Genomic DNA, 19,335 nt, shown 5'->3' with positions numbered 1-19,335 from the left:
GTGGACGCTGACTGCGCTCCCTTTCTGTCTTGCTCCACTATTAATTTTATTAGCCGCTCTCGGCTTCCATAGTCTCACAGACGTCCCATGTAGGGAAGCGCTCAAGTCGAACGAGAAGCAACCAATGTGACTGTTCCCACGGAGAAACACTTCTGCCATGCTGCTCCTGGACGCTTAAACGGCGCACAGTGCACCTCGCATACACTGCTAAGTGTAAGATGCGTGTGTAGAATCAAAAACTACTTTACACAATTCCCCCAGACTACAGGAATCCCATTACTGAAGCTGCATGTCTTTCTACCTCATTTACACATGACTAGGGGGCCTGTGTTTTGCTTTGACATTAACGAGGGCATGCGGAGTGGAGAACAGGACAGATCAGTGTCTCAGGCATGTCACAGGCAGTTTGACAAAGGATTGAGACTGGCTCAGATCAAAAACTGAGGAAGATTCAGAAACAGACCATTGCCTCAGGATGACACGAGAAAGACTTATTCGCTAGACACAATCAATAAAGCCAGCCTATACCTGATTATTGAGCAACATCTGCATGACAACTGTAAAGGCCAATTTGCTAAAGAGGTGTGAGGGCATTAGGTCAACTCCCTGCCCCCCACTGTGTTCCTTAGGGGGGTATCGCTGTCAGATGCCTCACAGGACTGGCGTGCATCATCTGTTAACACATCTTAAAAAGGCCTCAAGAAGAACAAGGTGCTGTAGCAATAATAACATGGCACTGCCAGGCTGGACATCAAGCTGCTTTTACAATGCACACTTGATCTTTTTGGCACAAGAGCCACTAACATCAGCTGTCAACAGCAGATTAAGTTTCTGTGGAAGGGGGGGTGGGTTTCCTGAAACATCCACCAAGATCTCTGTTGGGAACAACATGAGGTGCTGAATCCATCGTGGATGAGGGCAGAAGTGTGTGACACAGAACAGTAGCCAATCTTCAGAACAGGAACTCAAATTTGTTCTGTTGACTTACACACAGATCATTTATAAAGGCATAGAATTAATTCACATTTATAAGGCGTCCTTCTTATAAACCGCATCTGTATTATATAGAACACAATGTAAAGGCAACATGTTTTCTACTACTCTAAAGAAACAAAACATAATCCTCTTGTGCTTCCTTCTTTCTAGCATTAGTCTGACAACAGGTTTTCACTGCATGTCTGTTGTCATAGTTGCATTTTAGATTACATTTATAATAAAACATGAGACAAAATTAATATACATTTAATAGAAATGCACAGACAACAACCAAAATGTCTACCTATGCATGTGTAACATGTCAAAAGTTATCTTGAAATAGAGATCTATCATAGAAAAATAGTGTATGTTGTGATAAATCAGAAACAAGCTGTGTAAAATGACTGTTTCTATCCACTATCCAAAGCAATGGGCGCCCCAGTGAATTCCAAAATTGGCAAGACACCCTGTCCAAGGTCATGGTAGTCGTCCAAAAATAGTTGACCGCGGCCACATCCCAAGTGCACCACTTTGTATGCTGTTATCTCCGGACACTTTGATTGAACGTGTAGTCTTAAAGATGTGGCAAAAGGGAGACCCCAGTGTGCTACAACACCTCTTCATACATGTGTTCATGAAGTTTTGGATTCTCAAAGGTTCTCACAGAGAAGACACAGGTATGGGTCTTACACAAGATAAACTATTAAGTGCAACTCAATGGCAGTGTGTAACGGATAAGATGGAGGTTAAGATGAACCCCAGCGAACATGAAACAAACCTTGTTTCTGTTATCTGAATGGACTACAGTGTCCAGTAACAGCGTACATATAACAAGCAGGAATGTACAGAATATTACGATGACCTCTGTGCAGTGAGTGTACTGTAGGAGACCTGCAGCTGACCCTGCCTAGATGTGTCCTCACAGCACCAGCCTATCCTCTCCTCCCTCCTGGATGACCTGACCAATAGATGCCTGGCTCTGAGCTCTTAAGAAGCACTGCCTCTTGCACTCCATCAGCTGCTCCAGGTCACGCCACATCTTCATCTGCTCCATGTTGGCGCTGTGGCTCTCCCTCAACATCTTCTGCTTCTCACGTAACTTCTGGAGTCCACAAAGGAAAAGAGTGATTGGTAAGATAACATTTAAAAAGGCACTAGTCCGCACATTATGAGTGTGGTCACTGTTTAAAACCTGGCTGATTGTATAAAGAGGCCAAGTTACATACAGACCCTGCCTGTTCTTCACAGAGTGACGGAATAGTTCCATGTATTGACCCATGTCATCTGCTGGGTCAGTTGCTAGACACACTTTGTTAGATCGAATGAACCTCGTGTTCTTAATTATGTTTGCATTGTTTGGAGGATGTGGCTCTTAACCTAAAGTCATAAAATATCAGCTGCCTGGGGACAACCAGTCCTGATAACAAGGACTTTTGTATTTGTGATGTCTGTCACATCAATTCCACACCTGAAAACAGCACACACACTCACATTGTTTATCACATGTTCAAGATATGTTGTGCCAAGGACTTGGAAACTGGCCAATTATATTGTGTAGCGTATACCTGATTATTGCACGGGGTTGGTCAAATCCAACACCATAAAAGTGAACTTTTGTCTGACAACTGGGCTCATTCTGGCTGAGATCCTGAGGGAACTCTGACATTCTGAGACCAGCGCTGCATTGCTTTACATGTGACCTCCAATAAATACTTTGACTGTGAACTGAAGACTCCTCTGGACCGTTCTAGAGCTTCCAATAAAGAACCGAGCTTCAAAGCTAACAACTTGTCTCACCTTGCCAAGTAACTCCTGCTCTGAAATGTTCTTCATGTATACTTCCCTGCGAAAGAAGCAGAAGGTTTGAATCAAACGCGAGCCTTTTGCAATTTCACATGTTGATCTCCCTCTGTGCTTTTAAATAAAGGTGTGGTGTCCCAGCATATCGTCAAGTCACAAGGTGGTAACAAGTTTCTGACAACCCCCAGTGCCACATGAAAGAGTAAAGTGACAGCAGCTAAACTGACTGTGTTGTAATAAGAGCTTCCTGAGGTAAAAGGCCTATTTATCTTGCGAGCAGCTGGCTGGCCTGGCTCAGCATGCTCACCTGATGGCTTTCTTCCTCTCTTGCGGATCAGAGGACACATAGGCCTTCATCTCCTCAGTCGCTCGCTGTATTTGCATCTCAACGATCTGGAGAGGACAGAGAGATTGAGTTTATTGTCATAGAAGATGTCTGGGGGCAGGTCACATGCAAATTGCTGCAACATTTTATCCACTCCTGCTGCACCCCTGTGGGTAACCAGTGACTGGTCAGAGTATCACTTCTAATTTGACCACACTTGGCTTGTAAAACAGTGATAATTTCGGGTGATATACAAACTGTAGCTACTGGCTAGACTGTTTCTTCCTTTGCTTTAAGATACCATCTTTTTAAAATACTTGCCTCTGACATGGAGTTGATGTAATGATATCGGTTTTCTTCCTGTGAAGTCTCCTCTCTCAATGCTTTCACCTCCTGTGGATGACAAACAAGCAAATATGTTTCCTGTCAAAGGCATAAGATATTACACAAGAATACACAGGGTGAACATATAGAAATATATTTAAATAGCTGATTATACTCTATAACAGTTACTATACCTGCTCCAATTTAGATCTGTTGCTCTCCAAACCCGCAGTGCAGCTTTCATACTGCGTCTTCTTTTCCTCATATTCCTGGCTTAGTTCCTGGTAAGAATCCAAACAGTCATACACCGGAACAGAGTGACAAATGATTCAACACACTGTGAGAACTGAGACAAATACACAGAATGCACCATTTTCAACCCTCTTGTCATCCTGTGGGTCACATCAACATAACATCACAGCTGGCATTTGAGCAGTTTAACTTACAGCAGGCTCTTACAAAGTCTATTTATGTCTTCCTTTTGCAGCTCTTCATTAGCAGACATTACCCAGTAAGATGGAAGAGCGATTCTGGGAACATGTGTAGGAAAATTTAATCCTCCGCTTTAGCTCAGCGATGTGGGGGGGCTTTCCCTTTGTGCACTTTATTTATGGCCTATGTAAATTATTCTTAATGGGTCCTGTCCATGATAACACACGGCCACAATACAAGTTAACCATTGCTCGCTTTGTAGCCACACAGTAAAGATTTCACCATGTGCTTCCAAATTTAGGACAGAATTGTAGTTTATTGTGTTATGAAAATTCCTTTTCCTTTTTCCTCCTTTTTGCGTTTGGCAAACATCTGTGAGAGTGTGTTACATAATTATGCATTATGAATGAATTCCCTTTTATATCTAATTAGTGAGTCAGACTGCTGAGTTGAACAACTCAAAATCTGTATCAATATCTTGCCTCAATTCCTTTATTCCTGAGCTGTGTGTGAAAGGGCAACAACAATGATTTGTTATGGCTTTTGAAGGCACATTTTCTTTACAAACACAGACTGATCTGGTGTGAGGATACTCTGAAGCGGAGGTGTTACGATGTGGGTGATTCTCACCTGACACCGCTGTCTCAGTGACCTCAGCTCTTTTATAATTGGTGCCAGAGCTGACTTCTTCTCCACTATCATAGAGTTTAATTTCTTCACCTGTAAAATCAAGCCAGAAGCACACACTGCATCAAAAGTGAACAAGAAATCCACAACATGAATCTTACAATAACCATAATGGAAATTGAGAGGATATAAAATTTTATGCTGAAATTTGCAGCTCGGTACACATTCAGAGTCTTCAGAGAAAACAGCAGGTAATGTGACTGTGACTAATGATTTACTGAGATGATGAAGTTAGGCAGCATTACAAACCAGACAAATCTGATCAACATTTCTCAGCAGACTATCTATAGCCCCAATAAAGGTTATTTGGCAGCATTCAGTAACAGTTTGGTACGTATTCATTAAAACATAACAGATTTCAGCTTTATGGCTTTGCAGTGCCTTTCTAAGTTCAAGAGTAAAGGATGTTAGACTCCATCATTAGGAGTCTTCTGCAGTTTGCCAAATCGTACAAGCTGCCAAAGTGATCAGCAAACTCGCCACAGCCTGGAACATGGCCTAATCAGCTGCAGTTGCTTTCCTCTGGTCCTTGACACAAACGGATGACAGGGTGAGGTGAGGTTAAAGCTGTGAGCTATGTTGGTACAACCCCCACAGGTGATTTCACTTTGGCTAATCAGACTTATGCTAAAACTCAAGTTGGATGGAGTTGTGTTGGGAACTGCATGTGGTCACCAAACAACATGTGCTAGTAAGCCTTTTTCACAGCAGGCATTTTCACTTGTCATAGCAGCACAAGGACAGGTTTTGTTAATAACTCTAACAATGGCTCTGCTGCATTCAAGTGTCACATCAAAATGTTTGTGGGAAAGGCCCACAAGAATGATAATGGTGTACGTTGCCCTAACAGAGAGAGGGGGATACCACTCAAACACAGGCCACGTTTACAAGTAGCAGGGTAACTTGGAAAACGGACATTTTGGCCCCTCTGTTTTCAAAAATAGCATCGTGCACACAACATCGTTGTCAAAAATGTTGTCGTTTACATGAACCCGGATAAATACGCCGTCGCGCGGCACCATAACTATGCCAAACCAAAGGGCGTGAGTGTAAACAAAAGTCGCTCACATGACGTTAAGTATTTTCTGTCACATGTTGTGACATTTTGGAACCTAAAACGCTGTTTAACCCAATTTACACGCCAACACATAACTGGCGTTTTCAGAAATCTCTACTTTGGCCGGAGTTTTTAAAAATGATCGTTTTCCGTGAAAAAAAAAAAAACTGTTTGCGTGTAAACGAGAGGCCAAACTGCATGAAAACATATCGTTAGCCTCATAGCATAATTGCCTTAGTCATTTTTTGGCCAAATTGAGATATCTGCCTAACTCTACTCTCCTGACACTGCTGCTTCATCCTGCCTTATCGCCCGAAAAACCTTAAAATATGACTTGTGTTTTCCCTAAGTGTAAACGTAGCCTAACTAAGTGAAAGCATCTGTGTACAGGCTTTAAGACATTCTGTGGTCACGGGGGGGTAAGATAAGAGCAATGACACAGTCCAGCTTTGCTACATAATTAATACTGCCTAATAAAAGTCACAATTAGCATTTCATCAGGCTTTGACTGCTCATTCAATGTTACTATTTGTCTTTTTTTTTTTTTTAAATAAAGCTCACCTCAAAAAGACAAAATCTGTAATGCTATCAAGAGATTTTCTGGTCATGCAGTGATATGAAAAAAATTAAGGTGAGGGTGGATTTGACCAAATGTCCCCTTGGTAAAATTACCATTTCAGACATGTCATCCAGTGTGCGGCCCTTCTTCTCGTCCAGCTCGCTCTTGATGGCCGAAACCCTCTCCAGCTCCTCCTGAGTGTTGCTGTAGCCAGAGATGCCCTTCTCAGCTTCCATAATTTGCTTGAAAAATACAACAGAGACAAACAGTAATCATTTATGAATACACATATGCTTAAAAAACTGTAGAAGTGTAAGAGAGTTATCCCAAATGTCTCCATCAATATCAGTCAGTATGCTAATGTTCCATGTGAAGCTAAGAATAAGTGCTGAAGCTACGACATGAAAACTGATGCAAAACACAAAGATTTTTATGCCTGGCAACATACTGTAGCTATCATTTCGCTGCAGTAACCCACTCGACACATCAGTCATTTGACTGTCTCTGTCCAATACGAAAATGCTAGAATGCATCCAGCTGAAAAATCAGGCTCACACGTGGACAGGAGCGACACACTGCCAGCGAGACATGTGATCAGAAAGAAAACTTTCACTGCGTTAACAAATCCTCGTGTGGGATGCAGACAGAGGAGGAGCAGCAGATGCAGCCATCAGAAATAGCAGCTCTGCCTGCGTCAGACAGTTGATCAACAAGCCAGGTGCTGGAACTGCACAGCAGTGTGAAGCCATTTCCAGGAAGCTTCTATCACTTCACTGTTAACACACTGTGTGAATGGGGAGATCAAGTGAAAACAGCACATATGGAGTGACAGCAGGAGTGCGAGGAGGGGGGCAGTTGGAGGATTTATATAGAATATGTAACATTTTAAAGAGATGATTACTCACACTACCTTTTAACCTTTTAGGACTACTACCAAAGTGCTTTTTGTGAGTTTGTACTGTAGCATCCTAAAGGATATGAAAAGACTTTATAGAAAAGCAACAAGTAGATCCTATTCCGTCCTTTGTTTGTCTGTAAACATCTGTTTGGTCTGCTTGTCTTACGTGAAAGGTGAACACAGAGTTGGAATAAGACCTACCAGTTTCTGTTGGACAGTCTCATGCCTCTGCTTCAGAATTTCCTCCGTCCGTTGGAGGACTCCGTATTCTGCCTTCAGCTCAGCAATTTCCTGACGTTTCTTCTTGTATACTGTTCCCTTGCTGCGCAGTTTCACCACCAATCGTTTCAGCTTAGAGGAACAAAGAAACAGAATTCAACATTAAGTTCAAATTTAAAGAACACTTGATAGTGTATTAGTTGAATACTAAACAATGCTTTCAGGTGGACTTTTGTGGTTTCTTGGCTAAACTGACATTTAGAAGGTCTCTAAACCTGCATTATCTGATTTTGAGGGCCATGGAAACAAGCTTTGAATAAGACACTGATGTACTTCCTGAGTTTGTGTGGCAAACTTGTTTGCAAACTTGTGTTTATTTACCCATTCAGCAGTTATGGAGCAACATTAGCTTTCATTTGGAGCTGTGTGTCTGGCTACCTGACAAATGTCAGTCCAATATCCACTCTTTGGCTCTGGTTTGGTCTCTACCACCTCCTGAGGGTCATATCTGGCTCTTTCCTGTAGCTGTTTACATGCTTCACTTCGTTCACTGGCTAGTCACTAACTTTCTGTCTGACAGCTGGTGCTGGGCAGGTGGTGTGCAGTGGGTTTTTCGGGCTTTTTTCAGTAAAGATAGCTGCCTGCTGAATCTGGATGCAACACTAAAGGGAACAGTGACAATGAACTAAAATGGCAAAGTTGCAGGAAGTAAAACTAAAACTAGCAGAAATACGCTATAACACTTTGTAGAGCTGAAGGGAACTGCAGTCTGGTGATATCTCTAAATTAGTCAGCAACCTCTGTCACATACATGCGATCCATTGTTAATATACAAAAGATCAGTTATAGCAGCCATAAAAGCAAAAATGTGCAGAAATTTTAACATCTGTTGTTGGTTCAAAAGAGCCCAATGCTCATATGCCTGATACAAGGAAGAAAATGTAAATGCTTCTCTGGGAAATACAGCAAACGTGCGTACAGTTTACGGTGTCCAGCACAGCTGAGACACTATGAAAGGCCACAGGAGAAGACAATGGGTAGAGCCACGGGAGGGAAGGGATTATCAAACAGCAGTGACTGGGGACCACGCCATCATCTGAAACAGTCACTCCATCCTTTCAGACTCACAGTCAGCTATGCACAGCAAGCAGCTTCATCTGGCAGAGTAACTGCTTTGAGTGGCTGCTCAGTCACTCGCCCACCCTGACTGACTGTCGGGACACAATGAAACTCCTCCACGATGAAGAGCAGCTATAAATGAACATGGACACGGGAGAACAGCTCCAGAAATCACACAATGTGCTTCATGTCCTTTGGGGATCCGTGAAGCTTGATGTGAGTGAGTGAGTGAGTGAGTGAGTGAGTGAGTGAGTGAGTGAGTGAGTGAGTGAGTGAGTGAGTGAGTGAGTGAGTGAGTGAGTGAGTGAGTGAGTGGATGGGTGGCTGGCTGGGTGGGTGGGTGTCAGTGTACATTTATTCTTTGTGTATTTTGGGACATCAAGGGCAGACATGGCTGAGAGAGGAATTAGCACAGCAGAATAATACTGCATAGTGTTCCCAGCAGCGTGTCCCCAAAACAACTGCTAGCAGAGTGGCCAACAGCACAGTCATAACACCACTTGTGTCAGACATACTGTACATTCACAGCAACACGCACTCGCATACAGACAAGTCAACAGACACAACGGGCAGCAGATATTCCAAATAAATATGTGTAGAACATACAGCACATACAGAGTATCCCTTTAAAACTAAAACACAGACGATTACACCGATCGCCACGATTTCAAGAAAAGCGAACAAGTTAGTCAGATCAGCGATGGTGTCCTGACTGCAGTAAGACTAAATTTAACCAGTGTGATGGGGCTGCTTGATAGAAGTGGCTTCATGTTATTGGCCAGCCAGTGACAGGCAGATGTAGTCATCCCTCTCATAGAGACCCTGCAGTTGGTGGGTGGCATGTGATGACACATAACCAGCAGAATGGAAAATACCTCTGATAAAGTGATCATCTCCACCGTGGCTGATGGCCCGAAACTACGGGGGAGTCTGATAAGCTGTGTTCGACAAAACATTTTCCATTAACTTCATTCATGTATAGTCTCAAGGGCCCTCTTTGTCTCGACAAACAGCTCCCTCGCATCATTTCAGTCAGACTTAAAGGTATGTCAGTCAGCCTCAAATTAACTGTAGCACATTAGAATAACTGATGTTGAATATTGACTATTTTCAGCACTTTTTTTAACATCTCGTATCATTTCTTTCTGTCACGAAGAAGATTTTGCTATTTCTCCTCCACTGCATTGCTCAGATGATTGCTTTCTCCTCCCTTCCTGAAAAAAATAAACATGTTAGAAGTCATTTTTCCACTGATACTTCACCCCATCCCTTATTTGCCAGGATCAGCGAAAGCATTAGCTTAGTTTCTGCAACAAAAACATCAGTCCCCTTCAGTTCTGTGAGATGTAAAAACCAGGAAAATGTCTCTGAAAATCCATATTCTGTGTGCGCTGGTCTTACTTGTTTTAATTAATTATCCTAATGATTACCCCACACAGGCAGGTTAGAGGTCAGGGTCAGCGTCACACAACCTCCCTGGAACAGCGTGCCCACACATCGTCCATGGGGGCTGACGGCAGCCCCACAGGACAAACAGGAAAGCAGGGAGAGAGCGGTTGAAGTTTCAGACATGCTGCGACTTTTTTTTTGCCTCAGCAGAGAGCCCAGCTTTCACCTCACGGATATCAGTGTGCGTCAAACACCAGGCTATAAAAATTCTGTTCCACACAGCGCACACAGTCACAGCACAAGCCCCATTCATCAGCATCCCGTGGCTAATACATAGCTGTTTATAGTCGTAGCCTTTAACTGTCAGCGTAATGTGCGCATCGGCAAAAGAAGATGTGATTGCTCAAGGCTTTCTGACTTAAGTGCGATGATATAAAGTTTTTTTCTCTCTGTCAATAGTTCACTTCTACTGGTCAACGTGACAGCTCAGAGTACACCATGCCATGTATCTGAAAGGGGAGTACATCCTCGTCATGGGATATAAATAAAGACAAAGGTTTTATGCCCCCCTGTCTGTTTAATGTGTCCAGCTGACTTGAATTAGGGCCTTGATTACACTAAAGATTAGGGAAAAGGCCAACTTTCAGGCAGTTTGTCCTGTACAGTTCCTTGCTCTGGATATTCTCTCGTGTTCTATTTCTGGCTCTGCATGGGAATGTGGGGGAGAGTAAGGAAAAGGGATAAGCAACATTAGACAGTGAGGCCGTCCGTGTTTGGATAAGAACAGAAATAGCCTCTTGTGTTTTCTGCGGTTTGCAAATCTACCAGCGCACACTTAGATAAAGATGGACTTTGTGTGAGCGCTGTTAGCAGTTACCTCGAACATTAAGAGGAGAATCATGCAGAAAATGTTTATTTTCTTGGCGACTGGCAGTAAAAGTCTTGTCAGAAACAAAGCGAGACACTTTGTGTGTCCAGCTAATAAGATGCACACAGCTTAGAGGAAATTCAGAGACAGCTGATATTTAAAGACCTAACTGCTCTGGGACTGTAAGGAGTACTTCCAACAGTGTACCTCGTCACCCCGGACGACCTCTTCCCCATTTGAGGCTTGTGCCTGGCTAGTCCTCTGCCTCAGCTCCCTCTCCGCTGCGGCCAGCTCCTCCCTCGCCTCCTGAAGCTCCTCTGCCTTTGACTCCTTCCTTCGAATGATGATGGAGGCCTGCAAGAGTCACGTTATGTTGAATATACAACCATGACAAAAGAGCTTCCGCTGGGTGGTTATTAACCCATGGCAGAGTGAATGCAATTGAGCAATGGGGATATTATTACGGAAAGAAATGAGCAAGAAATATGAGCTAGTAAAAAAGTATTGAACCAGTAAACACTAAATGTGTTGTGTGTAAACACCAAATGTGTTTTTCTAATTGCTATTTCACTTGTTGATGTTCGAGCTTCACTGCGCAGTATTGGAAAGTAGAAGACTGTTAGCACATGCATCTACTGAAGAGGGGAAGTTTCTCTGTGATCACCTTAAATCTCACTTTAACACCTGGAACTTGTGTGAAAGCCAGCTGTGGTTCTACATGCAACTTATACAAGACTGATGTGAAACCTTGAAGCCTCTACTGCATGCACACTGAGAAGAGACTTTTCAGTGAAGCAGGAAACAGGCAGAAATATATATCATGTCCACAGAGCAGATGTGACTTTTGAAAAATTGACTGGATAACTGAACTTGAACTATGGTGAAAAACCCACATCATTATTAGTTAGTTCTTTATTAGTACTGTATGAAAACATGTCTAGAAACATTTAAATTTCCACTCTAGCAAAGAGATGAATATCAATGTACTAATTTTCTCTAGCATAAATAAACCTCCTGGTGAACCTTTGCGAGGCACCTCACCCTTAAAGGTTACCTTTGGACTTGTTGACTTCTAGTAGCGCTATGGATTGTGTTGTTTATTTTGTGCATGTGCACAAGGACGTACACAGGTGATGTAATATACAGTCCTGCCAATGGTTTCACACTATTCCACTGATCAACAAGGTGGCTTTAACACACCAATATATAATGCTGCAATGTGCAAACAAAGGTGGGGAAGAAGAAGACTGCTAGCACGTAAATATAGATGGAAACAAGGCTGGATTTAAAACAGTAAAAAAAAACAGCTTTGTAAATGTTTTATGAGGAAGGAAATGCTGTCAAGATTTGTTAGACTTCAAGGATACGCACAACAGATGTTGGTTATTAACACTGAATGTAAATATAACTCTGGTTTCTTTACAAGAAAACTCCACAGGGCACCTTTAACATCACATTCGGCTCCCACAGGCTCCAGTTCACACAAGACAAAATAGACAAAAAGACAAAAGACTTGACAGAAATTCAATGAAGTGAACACCTGTTGACGGTAAAGGGTCAGTTTGTCATCCATGGGGTCATTTCTCATCATCCTCTTCTCAATCAGCTGGTTTGTCTGGGAATCGACTTCCTTAATCTGTGAATGTGACAATTACAGAACACATCAGAATTTAGCACGGAGGCATGGAGGTATCCAGACTTAACTCCTCATCCTGGTCCTGACCTTGTCCTCCAGCTCCTGGACGTCCGCCTGGCCCATGGCAGGCTCTGACGCTATTTTCTGCAGGTACTGCACTGTACGCCTCATACCCTCCAGCTCTTTGGGGAGTTTCTCAGAGACCATGTAGGAGTTGATCTTGATCTCCTCTTCAAGCCTCTTCATTAAGCCTGAAAGAGACAGAGCGTTTAATTAAGCACTTTCAGCTTTATGTGTTTGAAACCCTGTCAGTCTTTCCACAGCTCTGACTGCTCAAGAAGAGCTGAGTATCACTCATACCGTACATGCAAAGCTGCTACGCATGTGAAAAAACACACCGCTTATGTCTTATGTAAAAAGCAAGTCATCTTTCAAAATGTAGTTATTACTCATACTAAAACAACAGTATCACAAAATAATTTTTTGCGCACACGCACACACACACACACACACACACACACACACACACACACACACACACACACACACACACACACACCAAGTGACTTGAACTGTGCAGCTGCACCCTTGTCTGCCTTGCATAGGTAATTTTTGAAACTGCAAATGTGTAAATCTCTCCTCTGGCTGAAGAGCCCAATACCAGATGAGAACAAAAGGAGACAATTTCAACAACAGATAAGCTCTAGCATAGCACTTCAAAGATCTGTGTAATTAGAGGGGCTCAAAAGATGAAAGCCTATTAGCTGAGAGACCCCCCTAATGCTCTGCTGTGTCCTTGAACTACCCATCCAGCTGTGCCCTGCAGAGGCAACAGCAGGACATGGGTACTCACTCTCTGGATTGGCATCTGCTGCTGCTTGTCGCAAATCCTTCAACTGCTGCTGCAGTCTCTGCAGTCTCTGCTCTGCCTGGAACAGCTGAACACACAAAAATGATTACTAATACAGGTAATGTGGGTGGATCAATATTCAGTACCCATTTGATACTGAGTCTGTTCATTAGGAGTGTGACTAATGACTACTCTCATTAGTGGTTAATCTTCTGGTTATTTTCTTGATTAATGCTTTTAATGTTTGGTCTATAAGTGTTGGAAAATAGTGAACAATGCACATCATGTTTCCCCAGCATTCAAGATTGTATTGAAAGTGCTTGTTTTTTTCTTTTTAGAGGAGACTAAGAAAACCAGCAAATTCAAGAAGCTGGAAGCAGTGCTGTTTTTGGGTCATATTGGCTTTAATGATTTGTGTGATTATCAAAATTGTTGCCAATTTCTTTTCTTTCAGCTCTATTCAACACGTCTCAATAAAAGTATTTGAAAGCTGTCTGTTCACACAAGCTGGTTCTTCCCAAGCAACTTTACAATTCTTGAAAATTTTTTGTTGATTTATTTTTTCATGTAATTATTTGAAATGTCTCTATTGTTGATGACGAAGTCAAATAGGGCTGATCATTGGTCTATTAACTGTCAGAAAATGAGTGAAAAAATACCCATCACCACTTCTAAGAAACCAAGGCGATGTCCTCAAATGTCAGGTTTTGCCTGACCAACAGTCCAAAACTCAGAGATTATCAGTTTACAACACTATATTTTTGCACATCCAATTGCTTAGTATATGTATATATATTTGTTTTATTGCTGTACATTTTATTTTATTGTGCTGTATATTTCTTATTTACATATAACCTTAGTATCAATATTCTGTTTTTCTTATATTGCCTTTATATATATATTCCTTCTTGTTCTTTCTTTCTAATTTTATTCTAATCTATAATTCTATTTTGTATGGAGCACTGCTACAAAAAACAATTTCCCCTCGGGGATCAATAAAGGAACTCTGAATCTGAATCTATAGAACAGAGAAAAGCAAAAATAAACCCCCTGATTTGAGGCTGAAAGTAGAGAATCTGTCATTTTTTCACTAATTTGCACTTGAAAATCAATTGAAATTATCAATCAGTTATCAAAATAGTTGGTGATTGTTTCAGCCCAGATATCAAAACAAGCAACAAAAGATTTTATAGCGTGAAGTGCTGGAAAGACTTTGGCCATAATGGTAAACAGATAAGAAGAAGAAAAAAAAACTAGCAAAAACAGCAGACAGCATAATGTCTAACTGGTCTATAATGTCTTAGGAAAGCAACTGTGACTGTGAATGTGAAGCATTTACTTGGTTCCTCTGTTCTTGCTTCTGTTGAGCCAGTGACTCCTCTCTCTCCTTCTCCACTCGCAGCTGTCTGGCCTGTTCCAGCATCCGTTGATGGTTGGACACTGACTCCACCTAGTGGATCCACAAGTTAATATAACGCCGATGTCTGATTATAGGCTTCTACATGCTCAGCAGAAATAACCAAGCACCTCTCACAGAGTCAGGTTGCACATTTGGAGCGGGCCTGCAAGTAAGGCCTATTAAATCAACACCTCAGTACTTCACAGGCTTGTTAAGACAGCCTTGCAGCCTGTCAGATCCCTGTCAGGTCTATTAGAGAAGCTGATAATATATGTCTGGGGACATGTTTTCATTCCTCCGTTCATTCCTCCTAAAGCTTTCCAAGCATTTGAAGAGCGAAGGGGCCTCTTGGTACAGTCTCCCTTACCCTCTTCTTCAGCCTCTCCACACGTTTGATTAGTTGGTCTTTCTCCTCCTCCATTGCGCTAATGTCCTGTTAGTGAAGGAAAGAGGGTTCACATTAGTGCTTTATATCAACTAATCATCAGAAGGTGAATTATATTAGTCACATACTGAAAAACAAATTCATGTCCATATATTGAACAAAACTCAGCATCAATAACTTCAAACAAACTGATTGTAAAGAGTCACTAAGTGTTTCCTACCCTTCTGATTTCTGCTGTGGAGAAGCCTGAAGCCCTCAGTTGCTCACACTCCTTGTGATAGGTTTTAAAACCTTCCACCAGCTCTTCATACTGTGAACACACAACAGTAGTACATAGCCTCTTTTGTCTTTTAGATTATTAGTGATTTCAGACACTGGGAAATGACATATGTATGTATACTATATCAGTAACCTGGTGAGAGGTGTCATTGATAACATCATCCTGCAGAAACTCTGCAGGCACCTCCAGTTTGACTAGAAAGCGAGCCAAATAAGCCCTTTTCTTCAGTTCAGGGACCCTCTGTAGCAGCCAGTGGAGGATAGGGTGGACCACAGGCTTGCTGCCAGTCACCAAACCTTGTCGAAAGCTGCTCCTGCATGAGAGAAGGAGAGCATATGATGAAAATATGACTATACACTTAAAAAAGCTTCACCGTATGAGGTGCAGATATGTAAATTGAATGTATTACTTACACATCAGAGAGGCTGCCAGGAGGTTTGTATTTCAGCATTCCCAGCAGAGCACACATTCTCTTTATGGTTTGTTCAGGCATCTCCTCGCGGATATCTATAGCTTGCTAAAGACAAGAGCAGAAGTATATAACGTAGTCTAGTTCAGATTGATTCATAAATGCCATACACTGGCTGACATTCGACCACACTGTACACTATTTGCACTGACACGAAGCTAGTGTCCCACCTTTGGGTCGATTTCAGCCAGAACATCGTTCAGAATCTGCAGCAGCTGCATCGGTTCGAGGGAGTCAAACGTGATGAGGTTGAAGTTCTTCTTAAATGGGTCTCTGTTAAGTTGTTCAACGATGAATTTCAGTTGTTCACTCATCTTGAACGGCGTGAAGCTTGCTTGCTGTAATTTAAGGAGTCCTCTTTTTTTTGCTGGATTTGCCAGCTAATGTTTAGCTAACTAACTTAGCTCTCTGTCGTCGACTTAAGTGCAAGCCAGCACGCAAAGAAACCTCTAAAAAACGACCTACCCGACTTGCTGGTGACGGTGAAAATCAAATCATTTACAAATTATATGCACAAGTTTCCAAAAGATTTGTTAGTTCGCTTAGATGATTCTTCAACTAGCTAGCTAGCGGACAGAAAGGCAGCGCTTGTTGTCAACAGCCCCATGGAAACCACGAAGGCGTCGCGGGTTGGTTGCTAACCGGAAGTACCTTCGACTTAATGCTTGAGAGAGGTTTGTTGCGCTACATGTGCGCAATTTGCTTTTCGATGAGTACAAAATTGAAGAAAACCCAGGCGTATGTACTTAATGACCAAAAACAACAGTGACTAAAATAATCATACATGATTTAATTAAATCTTGATGCAACTCATATTATTTTTAGGCATTTAAAAAATATGTTTATTGAATCCGAACATCTCAAGAAATACATATCTAGATTCAATACATACCAGCTAATATAAAAGTGCTCGGTTGATGATGGCTAAACGCCAAAAATGTGGCTGTCCAAGGCACATAGACTTATTGTTCAGGGCATTTACTTATCCTTATCTTCTCTTCACTTTTAATGCTAGGTTTTTTAAAAGACCAATGGCACAAACAACATATATCCCTATGAACTGAATGAATAGCGCCTAAATCTCGCATTGGTGCATTCAAGTGCACACAAAACCGTGTAAAGTTACCAGCTACAATTTCTAGAGGTGTTGTATTTGAACGCATCCCTCTGTCAGTCTGAACTTTTGAACCATAAGATGGCGACATTTTCAGGTTGGCTTCAGGTTGTAACACAATGAACTTTGGCAGGATTTACAAGAGTGCTCAGGGAAAGACTGAAAGGTGTGTTGCACACAGTGTGTGTTGCGTTAAGCGAGCTAAGTTACGAAGCTCCAGTTGGATGCTTGCGGAATAGTGAGCCATCTGCTTTTTTTAAGAAAGGGATCAAAAATTAAAAGCTGAGCTTGAAGAACCAGCAGGCGGATAGCTGTTTTAAAAGTCGGGACTTCGTTTTTCTTCTTCCACCTGAACTGAAACAGTCTCAAGACGACAGCTTCCCGCACGAAAGCCTCATGTTCACCGCGCCGTGGGGCGTTTTGTGCCGTCAGTGTCACTTCGTCAGACCTGATGCTTTGGAGCTGTCATCGCTGCATTTCCTCGGGAACACATGTTCTGCTCGATTTCCTCTTGTCCTAAACAGCTTTTCCTGGGACCGCTGCTTCAGATCACAAACAGTATTTTCACAAATCATCACTGTTTGTTTGTTTGTTTGTTTGTTGCTGTTTTCTTTAATCTATTTGGAGTGTAAGCCTAAATCCCATCCATGAAGCCCCTCCTCTTGCTGCTGACACTGTAACGCTGACGGAGAGCCAAAACACCAGAGAGCTGCGAGTCAGTCTGACTCCAAACACAGAGGAAGACAGAGGATCTCCAGAGAATAGACGAGCACAAGACGGGCTCGAGTGCGGGGATTAGGATCAGCTCACATTCCTTGGACCATTTCAAAGGGAGTAGGGGGACTGGAGCAGTTATCTTCCTCTGGAGGAGTTTCCTTGTGTTTGTGAGTACAGACTGAACACTAACAGGTTTCCTTCCCTGTGAAGTGGATCCTTCCTTACTCTGGAGAGCACTTTTCTCTGCTGTAGCACCATGGAAGCTCTCAGCCGTGAACAGTCAAGTCCAGTTCATGATTTAGAAATGAATGTTTGTGTTGTTAGTTGATTGAACACTTTATGACCGAGTAATAACAATGGTTGAACCAGTGGGGTTTGTGGAGGCATGGAGAGCCCAGTTCCCTGAGTCTGATCCCCCTTGCATGGACCTTAACTCAATGGGGGACATTGAACAGGAGCTGGACAAATGCAAGGCATCTATCAGGCACTTGGAGAAGGAAGTAAACAAGGAGCGCTTTCGGATGATCTACCTGCAGACTCTGCTTGCAAAAGAGAAGAAGTCTTACGATGGGCAGCGATGGGGATTTAAAAGGACACCCCAAATGAATGATGGAGACCTGTCCAGTGGCCCAGACAGCCAGAGGTCCCACACAGATGAGATACCAGTGGAGGAGCAGCAGCTGAGAGGGCCTGGCAAGACAGCCAGATGTAAACCACATCCTGAAGGTGAGGTGGATGGTGCATCCCCGGCCAAACAGAAGGGCGGGGTGTCACCCGTCCGCCAGGAGTCAGAGATTCCGGACTTCCCACTGGGCACAGGCTCGGTGGCAGCTCTGAGGTCCAACTTTGAACGCATCAGGAGAGTCAACTCTCACACGGCCGGAGACGGCAGGGGGCTGTCGGTAATGGGCGGTCAGGAGAAACCTTTCTATGTAAACATGGAGTACCATCACGAGCGAGGGCTGGTCAAAGTCAACGACAGGGAGGTCTCAGACAAGATCAGCACCCTGGGCTGTCAGGCCATGCAGATGGAGCGGAAGAGGTCCCTGCACTCCCTCCCAGTGAACCTGTCAGCCGCCACGGGAGACATCAGCAAGGCTGTTCAGAGAGGCAGATCCACGGAGGGGAACTGCAGCTACAACGGTTCATACGATGACGCCGAGGCCAACACGCACATCCTGAAAGACAGCGTGATCCGTTCCACTGGGGGAAAGTCTGAGCGGCAGCCAGCAGAGTGCCAGCCTTACACCAGCGTGTACGTTGGGGGAATTATGGCTGACGGGGACACTCGAGTCATCCACATTAAGGACCACAGCATAGAGGAGGATGCGCACCTCACCTGGCCGAGGCGCTCCTACTCTCCCGGGAGCTTTGACGACGTAGGTGGAGGCTACACACCGGACTGCAGCTCCAACGAGAACTTGACGTCCAGCGAGGAGGACTTCTCCTCGGGCCAGTCCAGCCATGTGTCCCCCAGCCCCACCACTTATCAGATGTACAGAGAGAAAAGCCGCTCACCCTCCCAGCACTCCTTTGACAGCAGCAGCCCTCCCACACCCCTGTCTCAGAAGCGTCTGAAGCAGCAGGTGGTAGTGTCAGAGGCCTCCATCATTGGGGTCCGAAAAACGGGCCAGATCTGGCCCAGTGATGGGGACTCCACAACATCCAGCAGAACGTCTCATGACAACAGTCTTCAAGGAGATCTGGGTAGGTCCTCAAGACACACTCCACAACACAGATGTTCCTCGAGCAGAGAAGTATTGTAATGTGTAGAGATGATAGTGCTAAAAAGCACATTAAAGGCCCTCTCTAATCACTGTCTGAACATGTCCC

General features: G+C 43.3%; 2 protein-coding genes across 2 annotated transcripts in view; one reads left to right on the top strand and one right to left on the bottom strand.

Moving 5' to 3' along the window:
• Positions 1–1,044: 1,044 nt before the first annotated feature.
• On the bottom strand, positions 1,045–16,287 carry ift81 (intraflagellar transport 81 homolog). The gene is made up of 18 exons (XM_070964379.1): positions 15,842–16,287; positions 15,616–15,719; positions 15,335–15,515; positions 15,143–15,232; positions 14,905–14,970; positions 14,478–14,588; positions 13,142–13,226; positions 12,376–12,539; positions 12,193–12,288; positions 10,860–11,006; positions 7,259–7,408; positions 6,273–6,401; positions 4,487–4,576; positions 3,619–3,705; positions 3,422–3,493; positions 3,083–3,168; positions 2,773–2,818; positions 1,045–2,077 (listed from the first exon to the last, which is right to left on the bottom strand). The coding sequence occupies exons 1-18, from the start codon at positions 15,983–15,985 to the stop codon at positions 1,895–1,897; spliced, it is 2,031 nt and encodes a 676-aa protein (XP_070820480.1). The 5' UTR covers positions 15,986–16,287; the 3' UTR covers positions 1,045–1,894.
• A 1,102-nt stretch (positions 16,288–17,389) lies between these two features.
• The window catches only part of LOC139332456 (breakpoint cluster region protein), a 30,179-nt gene continuing 28,233 nt past the window's right edge, over positions 17,390–19,335 (top strand). The window contains exon 1 of the mRNA XM_070964423.1: positions 17,390–19,209. Within this exon, the coding sequence (XP_070820524.1) occupies positions 17,859–19,209 (1,351 nt within the window). The 5' untranslated portion in view covers positions 17,390–17,858. The remainder of the gene's footprint in view (positions 19,210–19,335) is intronic.

This window comes from Chaetodon trifascialis, chromosome 6 (genome assembly GCF_039877785.1).
Source record: "Chaetodon trifascialis isolate fChaTrf1 chromosome 6, fChaTrf1.hap1, whole genome shotgun sequence".
In the NCBI taxonomy this organism is placed as follows: Eukaryota; Metazoa; Chordata; class Actinopteri; order Chaetodontiformes; family Chaetodontidae; genus Chaetodon; species Chaetodon trifascialis.
Note: the sequence above shows the minus strand (reverse complement) of the source record. Positions and strands in the feature narration are given on the sequence as shown.

What these genes read in the sequence shown, in the direction of transcription:
- ift81 (XM_070964379.1), bottom strand. Translation starts at nt 15,985, where the DNA reads ATGAGTGAACAACTGAAATTCATCGTTGAACAACTTAACAGAGACCCA. An exon ending in TCAATGACACCTCTCACCAG is followed by an intron (nt 15,233 to 15,334) that starts GTTACTGATATA and finishes GTGTGTTCACAG; the next exon opens with TATGAAGAGCTGGTGGAAGG. An exon ending in TGGATGACATGTCTGAAATG is followed by an intron (nt 4,577 to 6,272) that starts GTAATTTTACCA and finishes TTGATTTTACAG; the next exon opens with GTGAAGAAATTAAACTCTAT.